Source organism: Vespa mandarinia, chromosome 13 (genome assembly GCF_050613455.1).
Source record: "Vespa mandarinia isolate Hongniang chromosome 13, ASM5061345v1, whole genome shotgun sequence".
In the NCBI taxonomy this organism is placed as follows: Eukaryota; Metazoa; Arthropoda; class Insecta; order Hymenoptera; family Vespidae; genus Vespa; species Vespa mandarinia.
The window spans coordinates 1129980-1155000 of NC_140822.1; the positions used below are offsets into that span (position 1 = coordinate 1129980).

Consider the following 25021-nt stretch of genomic DNA (forward strand, 5'->3'; position numbering starts at 1 on the left):
CGATGGATATGGTTCGATCACGGAAACGACATCGAACGACGGTATATTATCATCGTTCCTAATCCCATATCCTTAAATTATTAGTGATTTACTTATCGTACCCGACTTCGATTGATGTTTATTGTAGTCCACCTCCCTCTCTCTCTCTCTCTTTCCCTCTCTCCCTCTCTCCCCCTCTCTCTCTCTCTTTCTCCCTTTCTCCCTCACTCTTTCCCTCCCCCTCTTTCTCTCTCTCTCTCTTTTTCTCTCTTTCTCTTTATCTCTCTTTCTCTCTGAGCGAAATCAGTCAGTTCCGACAGGAACGCACAAACGCGTTTTCGGAGGTCTAGAAAAGAGAAGGGACCTTTTCGAGAAATCCAAAGGTTCAGGTGTGGGGCGCAGAACTCAGCTGATTGGCTTACCGTTATTGTTGTTGTTGTTTGTACCGTTACCGTTGCTGCTGTTGTTACTGTTGCGCTGGCAGCTTTCCAGAACTACTGCTGCTGCTGCCGCTGCCACCTCCGTACACTCTTCATCTTCGGCCTGCCAGTCTCTGTGATTCTGTAAATTTTATCAACGTCATTATTATTGATTGATTTTGATTTTTTATTTTAATACGTAATAAATTAATCAGGTTTGCATTAAATAATCGATTCATTACAATGCCTGAATAATATGTTCAAATACTTCTCCCGATTGACTTTGATTTCTTATTTAAAAATGAAGTAGATTAATGGACACGATTAAACATTACTCGATCTATTAACAAATTAATTTTTATCATTTACTTTTATCAACAGTATATATTTAACGAATATTAACGAAGATGTCACTATTTTTAATAACTCCTTTGAATTGTTTTTGATGCCTTACCTCTTTATTATTGCGACCGTAACTCTCGCTAGTTTCCTCCTCTTTATATCTATCGTAGTGCCTTGAATCAGTGGCACGAGGCTCGAATGATGTTCTCGCTCTCTTATACCTTGGATGATGTCTCTTCAACCTGGTAAAGTTCAATCTTGGTGTACCAGGTTCTCTTGGTGGTGAGCTCAAGCTCACTGATGGTGGTCCGTCCTTGCTTTCAGGAACCTCACAGAGGCCCTTAATTTTGAGCTGGTCGGCCGTTTTCAAAAGCGACTGCAAAAAGAAATGAGAAAAAATAATGACATTTAATTAAAAAATTCCATTTAATCCTGTAATTTCTGCGAAACATTTTTAATAAGTTTCAATAATACTACAAAAAAGTTTTCATTAATTATTTATGATTAATCTATCGAGTAATAATACCAACCCCCGAATTATAATTACTAATTTTCATTATATTCATACGATCACTTTCGACACGAAAAAACGAGTAAACGATGTTCACGGAAATGCATCTCTTATCGTACGTTTTTTCCCTATCTGATCTCAACCTTGAAAAGTACAGAGAACCGTGAGAAAGAGAAAATAAAAGTGAAGATCAAGGTTACAGTTATAAAGGAAAAGAAAAGGGAGGAGAGAGAGAGAGAGAAGAAAAAGAGAAAGAAAAGAAGAGAGGAAAAAGAGCTCAATCTAACTGAAACTCACATTTAACAATGAAAACTGCCAACAATATCGTATCAAAAAAAACGAAAAAAAAAAAGAATCAAATTTAAACATTGATGATAAATTTGAATGAAAAAAAAGAAAAAAAGATAGAAAGAGAGAGAGAGGGAGAGAGAGGAGAGAAGAGAGGGGGAGAAAGAGAGAGAGAGAGAGAGAGACAGAGAAAGAGAGTAAAAAAGAAAGATGAAGAGCACGTGGAAAGAGCGGGTAGAGTAAATAGAAGCGAAAAAGAGGGAAAAGACGAGTGAATGACTTTGATAGACGAAAAAAGAGGAGGCACGGGGTGGGGAGGGAAGGTTTAGGCAAACTACTGGTAGAGAAGTCCACGTGGTTCCTACTAGGAGTCAGATTGTCGGTCTGAAGCCGTTGGCAGGTCCTGATGATGATCGAAGAGAGTAGGAAAAAGGGGTAGGATGGTGTGTGGGAAAGAGGTGGGAGGTAAAGGGGGGATGGAGAGGCTTGAAATTCGGAACGTTCCGTGGCTTCGCGTTCTTTAATCAAGACAGGGGTGGTACGATTAGGTGGGGTCGAAGAGAGCCAAAAGGGGTTCGTTGAGGGGTAGGTAGGTGAAGGGGGGAGGGAAGAGGAGTATAGAGGGGTTGGATGGGTTGGTTGGCGAGTAGAGACGGAAAGTTTGGAGGTGGTGGCGGTCTGGCTGGCGGGCTGGGGGGGTTACTGCCGTCGACTGGCTCGAGAGGGGGTGAGTTGTGAGGGATGCCAACGACGGACGGCGGCGAATCGGCTCGGTTGAGTCGCGAGGGCGGCGGCAGCAACGACGGTGCTGTTGCTGTGATGCTGGTACAGGTACTAGTATTAGTAATAGCGGTGGTGGTGGTGGTGCTGTTGCTGCTGCTGCTGCTGCTGCTGCTGATGGAGAGGGGAGTGCCAGCAAAAACGCCCGCAGGAAGAATGGGGAGGCCTCCGACGCGGCTGTCGCGGCCCCAGGGCCGTATCGACCACCCCTTAAACCCACGGCAGCACTTTATACCTCTCTCGAACCACTGACACTACTGATCATCTTTAATTTTTTTTTTCACTTCTTTGGATTTATATATAACGTAGATGATCGGCAGTGCGTTTGAGTGGGTCGAATATGTTAATTTTTAATTATGAATTTTTCTTACTACGAATCTCTAATCAATTATGTTAATTAGAAATTGGATATGCTGTTAAAATTGTTTAATGAAAGAAAGTATGAGAATTGTATCTTTTGTTGAATTTGAGAAATTTGTTGTTCGTTTCTTATAGGTAAAATTGTAATAGCGCTTCGATCATTTCACGATTATTCTATTTCTTTCTAATTTTAATAGTTTTTGTTTATCTTTTTATTCTTGTTAACGTAAAACAAAATTTGTCGGAATACCGAACGAAAAGAAAAGAAAAAGAAAAAGAAAAGAACAAATGTATTTGTTTGTCAATCAGCGATTAGTTCGATTAGTTAAAAGAGACGTTAATAAAATCGTCTAGGGGAAACGTTAGTGAATCGTTCACCGTTGGGGCTCGACGAGCCGTGGCTTCGTCGATGTCGGTCGTGGGGTGCATGGTAATCGAACGTCTGCGTCGGGCATGCTCGACGACGACGTGGCTGCTAGGACGATTTCGTTATCGACGAATAATTACGATCGGAGCGCCCCGGAGACGGAAAATCGTCTCGCCCCATGGCTGAGAGAGAGAGAGAGAGATTTTTTTATAGATATACGTATATCGAAGTTGTTCGGTCGATAGAAAAAAAAAAGAAAAAGGAAAGAAAAAAATAAAAAGAAATAAAAAGATACTTAATCATATTTCAATGTTAATAAAATTAACATAATAAAATAAAATAAAATAAAATAAACAAAGGAACAAAAACACGTGAGGTAAAAAATAAATCGATATGAAAAAATTCGATTTTCTTTTATCCCTCAAGAGAAGAGAATAAATGATCATAATTTGAATAATCATAATTAATCAACGATTATGGAAATGCGCCAACACCATCTCAGTAAGAATAGTACCAGAATGGATAATTAAATTAAAAGATATTATGGCTAAGGAAATAAAAAGAAAGTTTCTCTAAGGGTGGTTGATCTATCAGATATAATATATCTTCCTTTCGAGTGGAATATCGTTTTATCGTAAAGTCGACGATCTCTGTTAGCGTCGAATGGCAAAGTAGAAAAATAAGAAAAAGAATAAAGAAAAGAAGAACAAAAAGAAGAAGAAAAGAGGTAGCTATTCTCTTTTTTTTCTCTCTCTCTTTCTCTCTCTCTTTCGGAAAACAGCATTTCAGTGTTCGATTAAACGAATAAAAGGGGTAAGGTAAGAGAAAAGAGGAGAAGCGAGAGATAGAATAGAAAAGAAGAAAAGAGAAGAAAAGAGAAGAGAAGAGAAAAGAAAAGAAAAGAAAAGAAAGAAAAAGAAAAGAAAAGAAAAGAAAGAAAAGAAAAAGAAAAGAAAGAAAAGAAAAAGAAAAGAAAAGAAAAGAAAAGAAAAGGAGAGAAAAGAAGAGGGAAAAAAAAGGTCGAACGGCACGCTGCGACAAGGACGACGGCGTCGGCTGCGAGAAACACGGACGATCGGGTGCTGGCAAAGAGGGTTGCTGGTGGTGCAGGGTAGTGAGTGAGTGAGTGAGTGAGTGAGAAAGAGAGAGAGAGAGAGAGAGAGAGAGAGAGAGAGAGAGAGAGAGAGAGAGAGAGAAGAGGGTATAAGCTGAGGGTGAGAGGCCCGCCGGAGATGGTTGGTCGTTCGCTCTCCGGAGGTGGATGCATAGGGGTGGTGCCATCGGTTCGGAGGCAAGAGGGAAAGCCAACGGCAGAATCCAACCTCACCAATCAATACTTAGGGTTCAAGGGCATCGCCCGACCAATTATACCCTACTAATTGCCGCGAAACGAGAGAAAGAAATCCTTTTACTCGGACTTTATTTCTCTCTCTCTTACACACACACACACACACACATATATTAGATTAGGACGCATAACGGAAGGTTGAAAATATATTTTTATATAAAGAAATTCAAATTTGAATTTTTATTATCCATCCTCCCTACCTCCCTCTCGCCCTCTTCCTTTTCCTCTATCGCAGATATATTAATAAATTAAACACTACTACACTTAACACACATTGATCTCTTCTCCATCAATTGATATATTTTCGATTATTAATCTTTATAAAGAAAGAATTACAAGTAAAAGAAACGATGAGTTATTCTAATTGAAATCGCAGTGATATATATACAGAGAGAGAGGAAGAGAGAGAGAGAAAGAGTTAAAAACAAAGAGGAAAAAAGAAAAGAAAAGAAAAAGAAAAACAATGGAGAGTATAGTGTCATTAGATAAGAGATAAAACGTGATCAACGATCTCAAATCCGTGAGAAAGATTTCTTCAAAGAATGGGCGCGAAAAAGAAAGCAAACAAGAAAGAAAGAAAGAAAGAAAGGAAGGAAGGAAGGAAGGAAGGAAGGAAAGAAGGGCGGGAGAGAGGAGTATCGAAGAAGTCCAACAGGTGTAAATCCGCAAAAAGATCGACCGTGGAAACGTTTCGAGAGAGTAGGAAGGGCGCTGAGAATGAGACAGAAAGAGAAAAAGAGAGAGAGAAAGAGAGGGAGTTAGGAGGAAGATAGGGTGGTAGATAGGTAGGTGGGGGTGGGGATGCTTTCCACGAGAACGTACAGAGCTACAAAATGGTGTAAGGTGCTTTTATACAGAGACACGAGAGAAAGAGTCTCGAGACTGAAAGCAAAGAAAAGAGGCCAAGGAAGGAGGAAGGGAGAAGGAGAAAGAGGAGGAGGAGGAGAAGGAGGAGGAGAAAGAGGAAAGTAGAAAGAAAGAGATAGAGAGAAATAGAGAAAAAGAAAGAGTGAGGAAGAGAGAGAGAGAGAGAGAAAAGAAGGTGGGGATTTCTCGAAGACGGTTGTAGGGTCGTCTCCACTATTACGAATACGGCGCCATAACGGAATTGATAATGTAACGGGCGTCACGAGCATAAACTCTTCCTCTCTTCTCCTTCTTACTACATAACCTCCTTTCTGAATGGGGGCACGACCCTGGCTACCAGCACCAGTACCAGCACCACCACCACCACCACGTGCTTTCTTCCAGAGTAAACGTAAGAATACGCAAGGAGTTAGTTGCGCGTCTTTTTCTCTCTCTCTCTTTCTCTCTCTCTCTTTCTCTCTCTCTCTCTCTCTCTCTCTCTATCTCCCTCTCTCTCTTCTTTACTTTTTCTCTCTCCCTTTCTTACTGTGAAGAAGATGCGCTTTAGATTTCCAAGTTTCTTGAAACTTTTCCCGCCTAAAAAAAGAGTTTAACGCGAAACGTTGTACAATCGCACAAGTAATGGCGATTAACTTCTGGCGCGCGAGAAAGAGAGTGGAGTCCGTTCGATCTCTCTTCACTTTTTTCTATTTTTCTTTTCTTTTTTTTTTTCTTTTTTTTTTTTTTTTTTTTTTAAATACAATTTACATTTATTTTATCGTTTAATTATTCAATAGAGTTTTGCATAAAGCAAGGAGAAAACCGAGGATTTTTCAAAGAGAAATGACGTTCGACGTGGATTCGTTCGTTCGTTATCTATCGTTCAACGAACAAGACATACGAGACGACCTGAGTGTTTACGAACGTAATCCGAAATAACTGTTCTCGAATGGTCTCCCTTTCTTGAGACTATCACGTTTGATACTTATTTTTTTAACTACTTCTCCATGCGGTTAATTATTATCGAATGGATATACGGATACACTTGACAGCAACGAGAGACGAGATAAAGAAAAAGAAGGGAAGGGGAAGAGAAAAAAAATAAAAGAAGAAAAAGAAAACTATAATAGAATCTCGTCGGAGTGACGACGTTTTACAGGACAATTTAAAAAAAAGACCCGCCAAAAGAGTATTTCCCGCGCATTTCGGCAACTCCGTTCCGTACTACTCGATTGACACGAAGAAGGAGAGGAGGACGGTGAGAGAATGAAATTGAAAAGGTAGAAAAAGAAATGAGAGACGTTTGTTGAACGCACGCACGCACGCACGCACGCACGCAGGTAAAAACGGGAAACCGCAAAAATGTGAAATCGCGTTAAAAGCTATTCAATTTCGATGTGATCGGACGTAAAAGTTCACATATATCCCAAATTGTGTTTCACCGTTCCGTGCGCACCATTTCGAAGGGAACGAACGGCAGCAACGAAATTCCAGCGAGTCGTTCCGCACGGTGTCGTGGCAACGCGACGGATTTGCGAAGCAACGTTGAGAGGAGGCGAACGACCGGGGCCGCGAAGTAGTCTGGCTATGGGACGCATTAAATATTCTCGAGGCACAAAAATATCTCCGAAAGGCGAATGGCGGGCGAGCGGGTGGGTATGCGTGCAAAATATTCGCGCTCTCCCTCCTCCTTCCCACCAACTCACTCACTCACTCACTCACTCTCTCTCTCTCTCTCTTTCTCTCTCTCTCTGGACGATAGAAAGAGAGTAGCGATAAATGGAAGAAAAAGAAAAAGGGGAGGGAGAAACGTGACGAGTCGGAGGTACGTTCCATGGTAGCGCGAAGGAAGTTATATCGTTTATCACTCACCTGGTTGCGGCACTCCGTAGGCGGATGGTCCCTCGCCGAGACGGAAGAGGAGGAGAAACGTGCAAAGAAAGAAGAAGAGGAAGAGGAGGAAGAGGAAGAAGGAAGAGGAGGAGGAGGAGGAGGAGGAGGAGGAGGAGGAGGAAGAGAAAGAGGAGGAGGAGAAAGAGGAGGAGGAGAAAGAGGAGGAGGAAAGGGAGGAAGAGGAGGAAGAAGAAGAAGAAAGGAGGAAGTATAGGAAGAGAAAGAAGAGAGGAAGGAAGAAGATAGAGAGGGGGGGACAGCGTAGGAGGAGGCGGAGGAGGGATGAGGAGGAGGAGGAGGAGGAGGAGGAAGAGGAAGAGGAGGAGGAGGAGGAGGAGGAGGAGGAGGAAAGGAAGAGAAATCACAAGGTGAAAACGAGGTGGTGCCGGCGTTATTGCAGGCGACACCGCGAGAAAGCCGAGCGTGATCGTGTACGAAGAGGTTACGAGCACGTAGAACGGAAGGATAATTCCTGGCAGGGCCTGATCTCCTACGCGGCGAAGCCCAACGAAAGTGAAATGGCATTCGGCGCTCCGTTGCGCTGAGGGCGCACGGCATTCGGAGGTGGCGGAGGCGGTCGAGGAGGAGGAGGAACGCAGTGTTGGTGGTAGGTAGGTAGTAGTAGTAGTAGTAGAGTAGTAGTAGTAATAGTAGTAGTAGTAGCAGTAGTAACAGTAGTAGTAGGTGGAGGAGGAGGAAGAGGAAAGAGGAGGAGGATGAGGAAAGGACGCCGCGAAATTCGCCGACGCGACGAACAAGGACGGACTCGGCCCGTGCTCGAGCGCGTACGACGATGAAGACTCGCGGGGGATGCGTGCTCGACGCTGGACAGAGAGCGAGTGAATCGACGCGCCGGCCGTGCGAGCGAGCCGGCTGCACCTGACCGGTCGCCGCCTGAGGCGGCAATAGAGAGAGGGAGGGTAGCGGCGCGTCGGGACCTAGTGGTGGGAGTAGAGCGCGCTGGCCGCGCTCCCAACGGAGAGGGAGGGGTAGCAGTGCGCTCGACGGAAACGCCGCTGTCTCCTGCGTGAGCTCGACGAGGACGGAGCGAATCGCTTGTAAGAGAGAGAGAAGAGAGATAGTACGAAGAGGAAGAGGAGAAGCGAGCCGGACGAAGACGGATGCAAGGCTCGCGAGAGAACGAAGCAACGACGACGACGACGACAACGACAACGACGACGACGACGACGACGACGACGACGACGACGACGACGACGACGACGACGACGACGTCGGTGGCGGTGGCGGTGGTGGCGACGACGACGACGCGACGGAGACGATCAACCGCTAACGGCTGTAGGAGTGACGCAGATAGGGTTATGACTCGCGTGAACGCGTACGGCGGCGACATCGGCCGGCTCGATCTATCTATCTCCCTCTCTCTTCCTCTTTCACATTGCCGTGTAGAGAGGAGGAGACATGTAACGCGTGCACGTCTGTGCACACGAACCAATGACAGTACCGTAGATTCTCTCTTGAGTACCCGTGTCTTCCTCCACTCCCCTTTTGTAACGTCGACGACGATGGTATATGTTTCATTAGCGACACACCATGCAAGCCACCTGGACCGTCACGTTAATCGTAACAAATGGCCGTATTTGCCAGCGTAGACTACCTTACTTTATCATCTCGTGTATATGCTACGAGAGGACGACTATAAAGCAGTAGCATGCAAAACAGTCTCCAGGAATATTTTGTTAATGTTCCGAGAGCTTTATTCGTTCCCTTCCTTTTTCTCCTTATTTCTTATCAGTACGACAATGCTTTTGTCGTGCCCATATAAAAAATGAGATCAAACTATCAATGAATTCGTCAAATATTCGAAAAAAAAAAAATCAGTTTCAATTGAGGAAATTACGGAAGGAAGATAAATCAGAGACTTGGCTCGGGTACTTTAACGATTTGACACGGCACTGGCGAAAGTCTAATAGTATTGGAGTAACAAGGAGAGAGAGAGAGAGAGAGAGAGAGAGAGAGAGAGAGAGAGGAGGGTCGCAGGGAGGAGCGAAAAGGGATGACCGAGTAGACGTTGAAACCGAAGGTATGCAGGCGACAGAGAGAATCGATCTATCGGAACTCCGCCGCGGGACGAGGATAATCTCGAGAAGGGTAGAGGAGCGTCAGGAGGGGAGGAAGAGGAGGAGGAGGGCGTCGTTGTTTGGCCGTCCACGCGAGACCGCGAGCCGCTCCGGTATTGGTTAATACCGCACTCTCTTCCTCGGAGCTGTCCCTTTTCTTCGAGACGATTTAAGCCGCTTTGTGAGCGGCCTTTGCGCGCGATTCGCTACCGCCGCCGTTTCTTTGAATCCTATCGGAGATCTATTTCCCCCCCGCCCCCTTTTTTCCCTCTTTTCTCTTACCTTCCTTTTTTTCTTTCTTCTCTTTCCTTTTTTTCTGCTGCTCAACACGCCATTTTAACGATGACGAAAACGTTTACTCAAAATTTTGGGACTGACTAAACCAACAGTATTATCATAGACATTTAATATTGTATATAATGTAATAATAAAAATATTCGATAATGTAATAACAGAGATAAAAGAAATATGAGGTTAGATATAGACAATTTTTGTCGAGATTTTATTAATTCGTACGACGATACGATCAAACGATTTATCATGTCGTTTATCATGTCGGATTTCTTTTATTCTATCTTTGCAACGTAAGAAATCTGTGATTCCACGTGGATTGGAAAGTGCGAAGAAAAAGAAAGAAAGAAAGAAAGAAAAAAGAAAGAGAGGAAGGAAGGAAGTAAGGAAGAGTCAGAGTGTGGTGCAATAAGGTGGACGAGAAAGAGAGAAAGTAAAAGGAGAAGGAGGAAGGAGAAGTAAAAGAAAAAGAAACAGACGATTCGAGAGCAAAAAGGAGAGCAGAGCTCGGCGTGAGAGGGTCGCCGTAGATAAAAAGAAAAGAAAGAAAAAGGAAAACCATTCTAACTTCCTCTCTAAAATACGAACTTTGAGAAGAATTCCTTTCCCAATTACAATCTTTCCGAAAAAGACTATTTTCCTTTCAAATAGTTCGTTAGAAAAAAGATAAATAAATAAATAAATAAATAAATAAAAAAGAAGGTAAAAAGTGTGTCAACGATAAGTTTCACATACCGCGTATGATATAAAAATAAAATCAAATTAAACTAGAGGAAAAAAATTATTTGCTTTTGGAAGGGCCCATAAGTCGATTAGACCGACCCTGACGACGACAACGACGACGACGACGACGACGACGTCGTCGTCACCGTCACCGTCACCATAGCCGTCACACCGTCGTCGTCGAGCCGACTCGGCAGCGATCGTGCGAGACCGTGGCCCGCCGTCACGGAGGGGTAAAGAGGTCTACAAATTCGAGAGAGCGCCTAGAGAGAAAGAGACGTACGAAAGGTAGGAGGGTAGAGAAACGCGAGCCGAAGTCTGAGCGGGCGGGACGAAACACACGTAAATATCCATATACATATACATATCATATGTACATACATATATGCACAAGTGAGTACATATATATATATGTACATTACGTGAGTATATACATATAGGAAAGATATGTATGCGTGTTGCGTGAGACGACGAGAGTAAAGAGCGGGAGAGAGGTGCCGAAGGAGTAGGAAGAGGTGAAGGAAGGACCTATAGTCGGGGAAGGGAGGCAAGGGGAAGAGGAATGGTGAAGGGAAACGGCAGAGCTTGCGCGGACAAAGGGAATCTGCGCGGCGGTGGTGGTGGCGGTGGCGATGGCGGTGGCGACGGCGGCGGCGGCGGCGGCGGCGACGTAGCTCCAGTCGCGTACCAACTTACGTACGGTAACAACGCACATATACACCTACGTACAGATACATACATATATACACGATGGAACGGGTGCTAAGCATAAATACACGCGCGCACCAGAAAAAAGGAGGCGGGGAAGAGAGGGGAAACAGGGGGGTAGAGAGAGAGAGAGAGAAAGAGAGAGAACGAGGCCGCGTATGGTGGCAGGCCAGCCAGACGGCGAAGGTTCGCGCACGCATGCACACGATGCGGTGCAGAAACCACGCCGCCGTGAGTACAGTCGACGAAAGAAGCACAAATTTAATCTCTCCTTCTCCCTCCCTCTTGCCCACCCCCCTCTCGCACTCAGTCTTTCCCTCTCACCCGTTTTACTCAATGTAGTTTGTTTCTCTTTCTCGAACGACGATCGGTAGAGGAGAAAGGGACGGATAGAGCGAGAGAATGACGATGGGAGCGAGGGAGGGAGAGAGACTCGAAAGGAATAATACGGTCAGGAGAAAGAAGTTCGAACTACTCTCCTCCTCCCACCCCCACCTCACAACCGAGCCCACAACACAATATCCTCCTTTTCCTTCTCCTACTTCTACTCCACCGATCGTCTCTCTTTCTCTTTCTTCTTCTCATCGAAGCAAGAGAGCTCGCGTTCTCGGTCGTTCGCGCGACGAAAAGAATTATCGCTCTTACGTATACATATATCCAGTATTATACACGTACGTACGACGGCAGAGAGCCGGCAGTGATGATGGCGGCTGGCGAATTCAGCACAGCGTGGCCCGAACACCACGGAGGAGAGTACAGTCGAGTAAGGAAGCCATGAATTTGATTGGCTTCTTTGAGCCACGCGCGAACGACTAACATTTAATTCGATGAAAAAGGAGAGAGAGAGAGAGAGAGAAAAGATATGGTTAGGAAAAAATGAGAAAAGAAAAATTATGAGAGGGGTCGCACGATGGAAGGGTACGTTACTTTATCGTACCCGTGAATCTACGATTTTCCCGCGAATTTTCCAACGTTTAATTTTCTTGTCCGTTTTTTCTTTCTTTCTTTTTCATAAAAACGAAGTATATATATATATATATATATATATATATATATATATATATAATGCGTGATTTCTTTTAATTTCATATCAGAAATGAATTGTTTTCGTAGAATTTTTGATATAAGAAAATTATGTTTTGAGATAGATCATCGCTTCGTATAAAATCTCTCCACGGAAGGAAACAACTATATACGCGGACGGCTTTCTTTTCGTCTTCCTCCGCGTTGGCTCGCTCGGATTCTCGAGATCTCACCCTACAGACTTCGAAGTTTCTCTCGAAAAGAAAGGATACCGATCGTGAGTGAACAAGGTCATCGGAGAACGCCGATGCTTAGCGCGCTCTCTTTCCCGTGTAATCGATCGATGAATCTTACAAGATGGCGACAGAACGTTTTCGTCACAATTTTGAAACGAAATAAAATAAAATAGAAAAAAAAAATTACACAAATAAATAATTAAATAAACAGATAAAAAAAAGCATGAAGGTTACGTAAAATATCTCCACGATTTGCATGTAAAAAGAAACATTTAGCCTATCTCTTCGAGATAAAAAAAAGAAAGAAGAAAGAAAAAGAAAATTAATTGAAGAAAAAATACAAAACAAAGCGGAAAGAAATAAAAAAAAATTGTTCTGAGCGACGCTTAAATTGGAGGCCGAAGCAGAAAATCTTGGACGGAAGATCGAAAGGGGAGGGGGCGGAGAGGAAGGGGTGGTTAGGTAGGTACCAATCACGCTCGTGAGCATCGTTGCGTGCGAGCACGTCCTCTGTTCGACGGAGTCTCGCGCGCAAAAAAAAAAGACGAAAAAAAAGGGGAAAGGCATGAGAAACAAAAAAAAAACAAGAAGAAAAAAATAAAAATGACGAAACTCACGAGCCACCCACCGGGAGCAGGTTCTCCCCCCGCACATCCCACCGCCGCCACCATCGTCACCGCGCCACTCGCGCATCGAGTCACGTGCGCAAGCGCGTTACGTACTTACACGCATTTTCGTGAAACGAGAAACGAAATACGACGAGAGAGAGGGGGGGTAGGGAGAGAGAGTGAGAGAGGGGGGAGGGGAGAAGAATTCGAAGAGAAAAAGAGAGACAGACGATAGAGATAGATAGGACGCGAATATTCAATCATCCAGTTCAAACAGGTCGTGGGTATGGTATGGACGGGAGGAGGACAAAAAAAGCGCGGGTAGAGCTTTCAAAAAGCAAGCAAGCAAACTCATCGTTGACGACGGCCGGAAGAACGAAGTATGAGGAGGGGAGAGAACGATAAAGGAGGAGAAGGAGGAGGAGGAAGAAGTGGAGGGAATGGGCGAGGGCGTAGAGGGGAATGCACGAATCGGAACTATCTTTGAGTGTGTATTACACGAGAGGATTGAGGAGAGGAGTGTGAGAGAGAGAGAGAGATGCGTAGAGATCGATGCGGAACGCATCTTCGATGAATTCGACGCTTACATATATAGGGTAGATAATGCACGAGAGACGCGAGACGACGGCCGGCAACTGACGCGAAATGTTCGAGAAAAGGGCGGGAAATTCAAACGTTCTCAAAGTTTAAATATCGACGACCTCGCCGAAAGAAAAAAAAAACAAGTGAACCGTAATGCAAGGTGTAGTAACTGATGGCCTCGATAAAAAACGACAAAAAAAAGGAAAAAAAAAAGAAAAAAAAGAAAGAAAAAGACCGTAATTATGACCGTAATGTTTTCTGACAATATTATGTAACTTATCCTCGTAACATGTTCGATGTGTTATCGCTGTATTTTCTTAGACAATTTTTGTTGTTCTTTTTTCTTTTCCCTTTATCTTTTTTTCTTCTATTTCAATGCAATTCAAAACGATAAGAAAGTCCATAAGCGTGGGGGTGGATATGACGTCGATAAAATGATCGTAGGAAGTCTTGTAGAAACTTATAATTAATATACATATTACATATGTATGTACATATTTCATAATTCCTCCCGCGAAAATTACTAACCGCCATTTCTTCTCTCAGTGCTTCTCAAATCGATAGGTTAGCTCGATAAGGAACTAGGATGATTTGAGAATCGCTGGAATGCGGTGAACATAGCGGTAGTAGCCTTGATTACTGGACAATGGAACCTAACGAGAGGCAGGGTCGATCCTGTGTCTTTCATATGTATTGCTCTTATGCTTTAAGATAGAAAATATAATGGTTGGTACGTTATTACGATTCAGAATATCGTATTGTAAAAAAAAAAAAAACCAAAACGAAAGAAAGAAAAAAAAATATTACTTCTTACATATTTCTCGCTAACGTCTGTTCGTCGATTTTCGCGAATCGGTCAAAATTTTTGTTTAGAGGCAAAGGAGAGACATCTGGATCGTTTCTCGCGAATCATCAAAGTTCTAACGTTCGAACGCAATGATTCCCGTCTGAAGAAAAAAATTTATGGTCGCTTTTTGTACGTAGCTATATACACGTACGTATGCATGCAATATATTTAAACCGTTCGTTGTTAGGCAATTTAATTTTAAGGTGACGTAGATCATCAAAAATGGCGGCTCGGTGATATGTCCGATTATAAAACACCAACAATTTATTATTTATACTCTAAATAACGATCGAAATAACTAAATGAATTAGTTGAGGTTAAGGGAATGAATAATATGGAATGTTCGTTCGTAGAAGATTCAAGATGGCGGAATCGAATATACATTTGCATCGTTATTAACCTCTCAGCGAGTAGACATTTATTCCTTGGCTAACAACCCGATGTCGGTTCCCCTTTTTGTCGGCGATTTATATTTGGCTCGTATTCAAAACAGAGAGAGAGAGAGAGAGAGAGAGAGAGAGAGAGAGAGAGAGAGAGAGAGAGAGAGAGAGAGAGAGAGAGAGAGAGAAAGAGAGAGAGAGGAGAGTGTGTGTAGTGCAAGTTCGTCGTCCGACATCGTATGATTCAAATAGCCAGGCAAACTTATCTCTTTCGTACGATGCCCAGGGGATCACCGATGAAGTGAGCAAAATATAATTTTGTATACGAGGAAAGTATAAACGACGAAAAAAGATGGCCAGCAGAGTGAGTTGGCATCGTAGCTTCTCGTGCTGATTCAAACGGCTCGAATATTCGCGCCTTTTTTCGAACGTAGTAAATATGAATCTTCTTTGAATTTATTTCTAAATAGGACAATGTTTTCGATAAATAAAGTCTACAAATATTCGTCATAAATATTGTATCGATCGTATTTATATATGAGATATCTCTTGTTATTGGTTCATATAAAATTTATCAATAAGTTAAGTCATTATAGGTTAGTAACAAAAAAAAAAAAAAAAGTAAACAACTCGAAATAATTCGGATCAATAGATCTTACCATTAAATACATTATTCCAATGGCATTATCGCAATAGAGTTTACGTGTTATCTTTTCCTAGCATAACAATTTATAATAAGAAATTGTTAAGTATATTCTAGATAGGTTAAAATTTCCAGTCATGCCGTTAAAAACGTACATATATAAATATACTATTAGAATTTTAAGTTTTAAGACAATTCGAATACATAATTTCGAGGACATAGTCGAATACATAAATTACGATAATATACGAATTAGGACAATACAAATACATAAATTACGATAATTCAAATATGCATTAATTTGATTATAAATCACCGTCAACTCGATTCAAGGTATCATTTACATCATCAACAAAAATTATATTACAAACGGTAAATCTTTCGTTCGACGATCTCAAGTATATTGTGCACACACACAAAGAGAGAGAGAGAGAGAGAAAGAGAGAGAGAGAGAACGGAAGAAAGAAAGAGAAGTGGAAGAAAAACAGAGTGGAGGGGGAGGAGGAAAGCCACGTGGCATCCTTAAGCCGGGAAGCGTTACGGACCTTTTCTCCGCGTGGTTCAAGTGTACTTGCGCGAATGAGAGAAAAAGAGATAGAGATAGAAAGAAAGAAAGACGAAGAGAGAGAGAGAGAGAGAAAGAGAGAGAAATAGAAAGAAAGAAAAAGAGACAGAGAGAGGTCGAGTCTCTTGGGCAAACATAAACAGAGAAAGAGAAAGCAGAAACACGGAAAGATAAAGGGAGCACGAGAGAGAGAGAGAGAGAGAGAGAGAGAGAGAGAGAGAGAGAGAGAGAGAGAGAGAGAGAGAGAGAGAGAGAGAGAAATAAAATCAGAAAAAGAAAGAAAATAAAGAAAAAGAGAGGGAAAGGAAAAAGCTCGGAACGCCACGTTGCTTTCGTTTACGAGTTTTAAATAAATACATATCTAGAGTACGATTTGTTTGTAGGAAAAGAAAATGAGAAAGTGCGGTCGTTTCGCGTTCGGTCGGCAAGCCGAACGCCGTGTCGAACTTTTACATTACCTCGATAGTTAAACGTGGGAGAGGAAGAAGTAGAAGAAGAAGAACAATCGAACGTCGCCCGGCACCTGTCCCCGTGCTTTTAACTACTCCTCGTCGTGCACAAGAGACCTAACCTCTCTGACCATCGCAAGAGAGAAAGAGTGAGAGAGAGAAAGATAGAGAGAACACGCATCACTCCTCTGGTTGTAACGCGCACACACACGCGACACACACAATTTACACAAACGTCGTTTATACATGACGAACGCGACGAACGCGACGAACGAACGAACGAACGAGCGAACGAACGAACGAGCGAGCGAGCGAGCGAACGAGCGAACGGCGAACGAAACGAAAAAGAGTGATGTGTGCGAGTGAACGAGCGAGCGCGCGCTCCCCTACCCACACCACTTACACACAAAGCAATGCGACACGCACGCGAGCGCGCGTTGCACCCTCGATTCGCGAAAGCTACGGAAAGAAAGGCTAACTCTGTTGTCCTCCTGTGTTGCCTGTGTGTACGTGTATTTATATATGTATGACTATATGTGTGTGTGCGCGCGCGTGCGTGTGTGAGCGTGTGTGCGTGCGCGCGCGTGCGTTATGCATATGTGTGCGCGAATAAAAGCGAGTGCGACAAAATTATGTTTTTTTTTCTTTCTTTCTTTCTTTCTTTCTTTCTTTTTTTTTTTTTTTTTTTTTTTTTTTCAATTTTTGCACCAACGCGTTAGAATGAAATCTAACGGCGACGACGACGACGACGATGACGACGACGGCGGCGGCGGCGACGGCGACGATACGACGGCGACGTTATTAATCGAAGAAAAAGCCGGCACTCGCGAGGGCGAGCGTTGCCACGGACATTTCGGAGGACGTGCGCGTCGTTATCTTCGGCCGGGAGAAAACGTTCCTTTCTTCGGCTATTTACGGAACGGTATAAAGTGCAAGGGAAACTCGTGCGAAAGAGAGAAAGAGAAATCTAGAGAGAGAGAGAGAGAGATAGAGAGAGAGAGAGAGAGAGAGAGAGAGAGAGAGAGAGAGAGAGAGAGAAAGAGAACGCCGGCAAATTGTTTCAGTGGGTAATTCAGAGATCAACACTCTTACGTTGAAACCGAGTGGCGTCATCTTCGAGATGATCTTCACGAAATTCCTTTATACCGACCTTACCGACCGTCTTTTCCGTTCGGTCGGTAAAATATCGATAATATTCGCTTATGGTCAAACGGTGAAATTCAAGAGCAAATATTCCGAGATAATATTAAAAATGGTTTAGTACAAAGACGGAAAGGAAGGGTCTCTACTTTCTGAAGGATCTACCGAGAATAAGTGTCGATACTGTCGGTAACGATATTTCGTCAAAGTTACGAGTTTTCTCGTTCGTAGTATCTATGTACCGTGCTAATCTCTAAGTAGGAATGGTGCGAACGTTCTGCTCAACAACGTCATCGATTCCAGAGTTTTTTATCTTCGCGCCTCTCTCTTTTTTTTTCTCTCTCTCTCTCTCTCTATCTATTTATCTGTCTATCTCTTTCGAAGTTCTTATCTGATATTATATACATTGCGTTGACGTTTATATAGACGACGTGACAAATTTTACGAAATATCGTAGAAACGATTGATAATCGAGATGTTGGTACCATTTTTATATAATTTGTATTACTCTATCGTCGATGATCTCCGAAAAGAAAAAAAAGAAAAAAAAAAAAAAGAAAAGAAAAAGAAACAAATATTTCATAAAATTCCCTATCATTTCTAAATATTCATTTATAGCATAGGAAGAAGGGAGAAACGAAACGAAACGAAACGAAACGAATGCTCGGAGTAGAGAGAGACAAAAAGAAAGAGAGAGAGAAAGAGAAAGAGAGAGAGAGAGAGAGAGAGAGAGAGAGAGAGAGAGAGAGAGAGAGAGAGAGAGAGAGAGAGAGAGAGAAAGAAAGATAGTACGTCTTAAGCGGAAGGCGGTCGATGGGCGGACACTGGGTAGATAAATAGACGTTGGAGGAAGCAAAAGGGAAGAAGAGGAGGGCAGCAGCCGAGGATCATCGTACACCGATAAAGGGACGCGGAACGCGCGCGCGCGCGCCCGCTTACTCTCAAGAGAGCATAAAGAAATAAAACGGAAAAGAAAGAAAAGAAAAAGGATGAAACGAGAGGAGGGAGAGAGAGAGAGAAAGAGAGAGTCGAGAGGTGGAACGAAAGGAGAGAAGAGAAAGAGATAAATTTTTGATTTATCATGCTGCAAAGTGTCGATCCATACGGTAAACGTGAAATCAAAATTACCGCGCTAGAATCTCGTATGTACGTAAGAAGAATCAAAGGTGGTGGGCGGGCGAGAGAAGGGGAATCCTACGGTGTCGCGAGGCATACACTCGTGAATCTCTCGAAGAGGCGATTAAAAAGGAAAAAAGAAAAATATTACCTCGTAACATAGATGCGCGCGCGCGCGCCCGTTTGTAAAAACGAGATAATCCTACAGTGTCGCGAGATGTACGCTCGTGAATTTCTCGTATAGACGATTAAAAAAAGGAAAAAAAATGGAACAAAAAAAAAAGAAAAAAAAAAAGAAGAAGAAGAATAAAGCGATAAGATAAAAATGCGAGAATTTTGGGATCCCCGTCATCGATACATTATCGTCGCTCTTCTTATCGTATATACGACATTCGATTTTACTTTGTTATTTTGTTATATATACGCTCTTGTTTTGTTTTGTTTCTTTCTTTGTTTTTTTATATTGTTTTTATTATTATTATTGTTATTATTGTTTCTTTTCTTTTTCTTTTTTCTTCTTTTTAATTATTTTTATTAACTGCAACTAACCTGAAGTTCTGCTTGAGAAACGTCGATCTCGCCCCTGTAGACGAACTCTATGATGAATTTGAGATCGTTGAAGCATACGTCCTGCGGCATGATGATCGTTGGATGTTTACATGGATTTGAGAGTAGGAGCTTCTGAAAGTAGGAACTGCAGGCCGATAGGACCACCTGTGCAAATAGAACGAGCCAAGGTATATAGAATCGAATTAAAAAGACCAGATATTATAATAAAGATGTTATGAATAAGAATTAGATGCATATAAGGGAATTAGATACGGTTGTGAGATTAAAAAAAAATAAAATCAATCAGTATTTCTTTCTATATATATATATATATATATATATAATAATGTAATGTTATATCTATCCTTTAATTAGAAACGTGACAAATAAAAGAAAGGAAAAAAAAGAAAAAGATTTCTGAGAGAGAAAAAAATCAACGTTCATCTCTTTCTCTCTCTCTCTCTCTATCTCTATTCCTCTCTTTTTCTCTGTCTCTCTCCGATTCTCTCATTCACTCACACTTACTTTGTGTGCCTTCAACGAAGCTTCGTTACATGCCAGGGTGACGTCTACGAAGGCCTCGTTTTGCAGGAGTTGATGGAAAACGGATGTCATGTTGGACTGGTAGTTGTTCCAACGTAGGCAGTAGTGCTGCCCAGCCATGCCGCCGCTGTAACATACAGAGAGAAGATATATCAAAGACTGGATATCGAACCGTGATCTATATACATAGCCTATGTATGTATGTGTTTGTGTGTACATGTATATATATATATACATATATATATATATACATATATATATATATATATACACATATATCACTTTTATTTTCTTTTTCATTTACCCGCGGAATTTGAACGTGTTAAAGAGGATTGCAATGGAATAGTTAAAAGAAAAAAAAAACGCGTCTCTCTCTTTCTCTCTCTAAAAATTATAGTCGATGATCACTGGCCTTTCCAATATTCAAATTGAGTTGAAAGAGAAAGAAAGAGAGAATCGTTTGTAACTATACGTTAAAAAGGAAAGAGAGAAAGAGAGAGATGATCGATCCATACTCGGTGTCTTTCTCGTACCTGTAGTGTACGCCCCAATAACGATCTGTCTCCATGAATATATTCCTTCTCTTTCTTTCTTTCTTTATTTTTTTCTTTTTTTTTTCTCTCTCTCTCCCTCTCTCTCTCTCTCCTCTTTCTTTCTGTCTTTCCTCTTCTTCTTTATCTTCTTCTTCTTCCTCCTCCTCTTCCTCCTCCAATACACCCTTCTGTCTTCTTCGTCCTCTTTTATTTTTTATTATTTTTTTTTCCTTTCTTTTTCTTTTTCTCTTTTTTTTTTTTCTTTTTTCTTTCAAGAAATACAAAGTATGCCAGAGAAAAACGTTGATAAGAAATGTTCTTCCGAAGTGATACAGAGAATAGAGAATAGAGAGGACAGAGAGAACAGAAAGAGAGATAGAGAGAAGAATATAAAATAACTAAAAGTATTCTCTCGGGTCTCCTTTTGTAAAAATGACAGGCAGAGTGCGAGAGAGAAAGACAGAGAGAAAGAGAGAGAAAGGGGAGAGAGAGAGAGAGAGAGAGAGAGAGAGAGAGAGGGAGAGAGTCGCGATCGACGATCCGGCGAGCGCGAAAATAACGAGTCGAAGAGAGGAAGAGTTCGGGCGTTGGTCTGTCGTTCCCCACGACATTCACCTGTTCTGTTGGACCGTGTGCTTTATCTACCTCTATCTATCTGACTCTTTATACGGGCCATTCCGACCGTTATCTGTCCGTAGGAACACGGACTTTTATCAGTTGCTTAGACGTGCGCCGATAACGTCGAAACTTTAAGCTCTTCTCTTTCTCTCTTTTTCTCTCCTTCTGTGGTTTCTCTATCTTTCTCTTTCTTTATTTCATCTTTTTACTTCTACTTCAACTTCTTCTTTCTATTTGCTTTATTATTATTATTATTATTATTATTATTATTATTATTAATATTAATTTTCATTTTATTTATTTAGCGTATTTTGTAAAAGTTTGATAATTATTTTCTTCTTCTTCTTCTTTTTTTTTGGTTTTTTTTTTCCTTCTTTTTTTAGTAATGTCTCTTCTTTATACTAGTCAGTAGAGTTTCTTTCAATGATGTTTGTTATTAATGAATAGTTGTGACGTTTTAAGAATTTGAGATATTATTTGTTATTTCTTAGGTTTTCTTTTTCTCATAGAGAATTATTGTTCATTTTGTTTTTGTAAACAATATTTCCTCCCCGCCTTTTCAATTGAAAATTCATTTTTATGAATTTACACGAATTAAACCTACATTGTATATATACATATTGTATTATTATTATTATTATTATTACTATTGTCGTCATCATCATCATCATCATCATCATCATCATTATTATTATTATTATGCTAATGATATAATAATTATTAGCTCTACGTTTAGTTTTCTCATAAGAAATTCCGAGAGACCTTAGGTACACCTGCCTTGTCTACTACTTATTGCTTTCGTTTGCAGGTAGTATACACATTGGCAAAGTGCACCTGGTGCTTCTCGTTTTCCCGTACCGTACCTGTCTTTTAGTCGAAGAAAAAGAGAGAGAGAGAGAGAGAGAGAGAGAGGGAGAGAGAATTTCAAGGCGAGCGTCTAAGGTTCACCCTTTTTTCCTAGTCGATCGACCCTTAGAAAATATTCTACCCTCTACCTATTTCTTTCCTTCCTGCTATATTTCTTTCTTTCTTTCTTTACTTTTTTTTCTTTCTTTCTATCTTTCGTTTTTATAGTTCGCTATCTTTTCCCCCCGATATTCGTAGCCTTCGACTTGTTTTTCAGTCGCTCTTGCGTACAACGAAATCATGTGGATAATCAACGATAATGATTAAGATCATTTCAAGAAATATATAGCTATTGATCTGCAACGAAAAGATTCGATTTTCTTACCGATTGTAATATTAACCGATCGATCGAACGATCGATTCAATCCAATTCAATTCGATCGGCAAAAAATTCACTTCATCTTTTTCATCTTATAATAATTTATTTCTTTTTCTTTTTTTTTTTTTTCTTTTTTTTGTTTTATTTTCATTTGCCATAATTCATATTAAAAGATTTAACGCGTCGAATAATAAATATATAATATTAGACTTTTTTTAATTTGTGCTTATGAATGTGTTACGAATCGATAGATAAAGCGAAAAATAAATGACTTAAAAGAAGGAAGAACGAAATCGATCGATGAAGGGAGAGAGAGAGAGAGGGAGAAAGAGCGCGTGGAAATTTCGTATGTAGGTACATAGATGATACGTGTGTGATGGTCGATAAATACAGAAGTAGACAGCACATCGTAGGTACTTACACTCCCTTTTTCAACCACCTTTGTCACTTTTTTTCTCAATGGTCCGTAACTCCCGCCGAGAGCGGTATGCCCTATACTATATACCTATATATGTATATATATATATATATATACATATATATATATATGTATTACATAGATATATATGTACATATGATCCGTAGAGACACACATCGATATCTTGAAATTGGGTTACTCATGACACCGATGATGCTCAAAGGTAGCCTGATAATGCGCGATAACGAGAAAGAAATGGCGATCAATCGATTACCGTTCTTTCCTCCATCTCTCATATATATATATATATGTATGTATGGAAGTATGTATGTATGTATGTATGTATGTATATACACATATGTATATAGATTTGTATCGATGTAAAAGGTATTTTGTTTTTTCCATCCTTTATGTACCTCGTCGTAATCGCTACTACGCGGTTGGAAGAAGTAGAAGGACGGATAATCGTGATAATGCTATCGTTTCTAAGTGATCGATATCGATCGTATGTCGATCGTTGTTTCGTTACTCTTTTTCGTTTTTTCTTTCTTCCTTCTTGAAGGTCTTCAACGGAGAGATAGATAGATAGATAAATAGATAGATAGACGGATGGAGAGAGAGAGAGAGAGAGAGAGAGAGAGAGAGAGGAATAGATTGAGTGGAAATTTATTTATAAAAAATATGTATAAATATTAGATAAAGCGCGAAATAAAGATATAAATTGACGGTTAAACGTGGAAAGATAAATAAATGCATTATATATTTACGATATTTAAAATATATCGCAATATTTGAATAAATAGAATTATATGGAAATAATTTTCTTCTTTTTTTTTTTTTTTTTTTTTTCTAATCGACAAATGGCGACAATGCGAAAAAAAAATTTTTTCAAATAGATGTGATCAATGATTTTTTTTTTCTTTTCAAAATTGTCGATTATTTATTATAAAAAATGAAGATATTAAGTTTCGAATCAAAATGTAATGAATGATAGGAAAGAAAATCGAGAGAATGATGGACATATGAAAAATATCGATTAATTAAAAATAATTAAATGAAAATTCTGATATTATATTATTCCAAATATTTATATATGAAAATAGGATTAGAGAAAGAGAGAGAGAGAGAGGGGGGAAGAGATTTTGTAATAAAAACAAATATGATATTAGATCGTTGAGGATCGTTGAACCATGAAGGATAATATTCGCGTTCTTGGTCGATCTATCGTCGCGTATAGCAGCGATTCGAGGAAAACAATTAAGTGAAAGAAGGAAAGACGTACAATTAAAGCGACGACGAGGAGAGAACGAAGAGAAAACCGGATGTAACAAGACTCGAGAAGAAACGGAGTGAGACCGGACACGGAACGTATCAACAATTTGGTCTCTGTCTCTCTCTCTTTCTCCACTCTTTCGTATCGTAATAAACGCGTTTTGAATTAGTAATTAAATATTTAAAATCATTCACAATCTTTTGGTCCATCTTATATTATCAATAGATTATCCATATATTTACATACATATGAGCGAATGATTATGAAAGTGATCGAGAAGTCGTAGATATATTTTTCGTTTCGAGATATTTTTACAATCGCATACAAACTCAAACTCGTTTCGTTGTCTCATTATAGAAAAGAAATTTTCTATAAATGTTATGAGCATTTTTTTTTCATTAATAATAAAAACAATTGTCTTTTAATTTAAATTATATCAAGAATAGAAGACGAACAAAATATATCTTTTAAAATCGATCGAACGACGAGTTGGATCATATTTATAATTACAACCACCACCGGCTCATATGCAGGAACAATTATCTCATTTTTATCTCCGTAGAATTTGTTAGTTTTAAAATAAACACATATGCATGCGCGCACACGCACACAAACGCACACATACTAACGTATACAATTTTAATTAAAACGATTGAATATTTAACATTTTTCAAATGAATTATGCAATTTCAATTAAATTTATACGTATACGTATATGGTTACATAGGTACGTTGTTGATTCGAGAGAGAGAGAAAGAGAGAAAAAAAGACGGGAAAAAAGAAAGAAAAGAAAAAGAAAAAAATTTTTTTTTTTCGTCCACTTAAAGGAAAGATGATTCCTGATGGCAATACGATCGACAGATTGTCGCATCGTATTCGATCGTCTCTAACCGATCGATACGCTTTCTCGACGCTTCTCTCTCCTTGTCTCTCTTCGCGAATGACACTCTCCCGTAAGGTTTTCTACTCGTGGATTTCTCCGACATTACTGCCGTTCCATAAAGATCTCTTACCGCGTCGCTTTCGCTACGAATATAAACTAAGAACGGATTCGAAAAGAGAGATAGAGAGGTACAGACAGAGACAGAGACAGAGAGAGGCAGAGAGAGAGAGAGAGAGAGAGAGAGAGAGAGAGAGAGAGAGAGAGAGCGAGAGAGAAAGAGAGAGAGAGAGAATGAACGGTAAGAAAAAAGAATGTACTTTTTGGAATATTAGAACGAATGAGATAAAGTGTATTGTTAATAAACAACGATAATAGCAACTAATGAAAACAAAATAAAAAAGAAACCAAAAAAATGTTAATCACGAAGAAATCTTTAAAGTTAATACACGCTATAGAG

At 40.5% G+C, this 25021-nt stretch overlaps 1 protein-coding gene across 7 annotated transcripts in view; it reads right to left on the minus strand.

The window, feature by feature from the left end:
- Positions 1-25021, minus strand: part of Psq (pipsqueak) — a 45771-nt gene that overhangs the window by 2755 nt on the left and 17995 nt on the right. For 4 of the 7 annotated variants that reach the window (XM_085660930.1, XM_085660929.1, XM_085660928.1 and 1 more), the window contains 4 exons: positions 19597-19741; positions 19072-19236; positions 853-1116; positions 402-540 (listed from right to left, as the gene is read on the minus strand). In XM_085660930.1, coding sequence (XP_085517056.1) covers positions 402-540; positions 853-1116; positions 19072-19236; positions 19597-19734 — 706 coding nt within the window. In that variant the 5' untranslated portion in view covers positions 19735-19741. Of the gene's footprint in view, positions 1-401; positions 541-852; positions 1117-7112; positions 7832-19071; positions 19237-19596; positions 19742-20147; positions 20516-22411; positions 22498-25021 lie in introns of those variants that run through there. The other 3 variants (XM_035872191.2, XM_035872188.2, XM_085660931.1) reach the window with 3 other exon arrangements.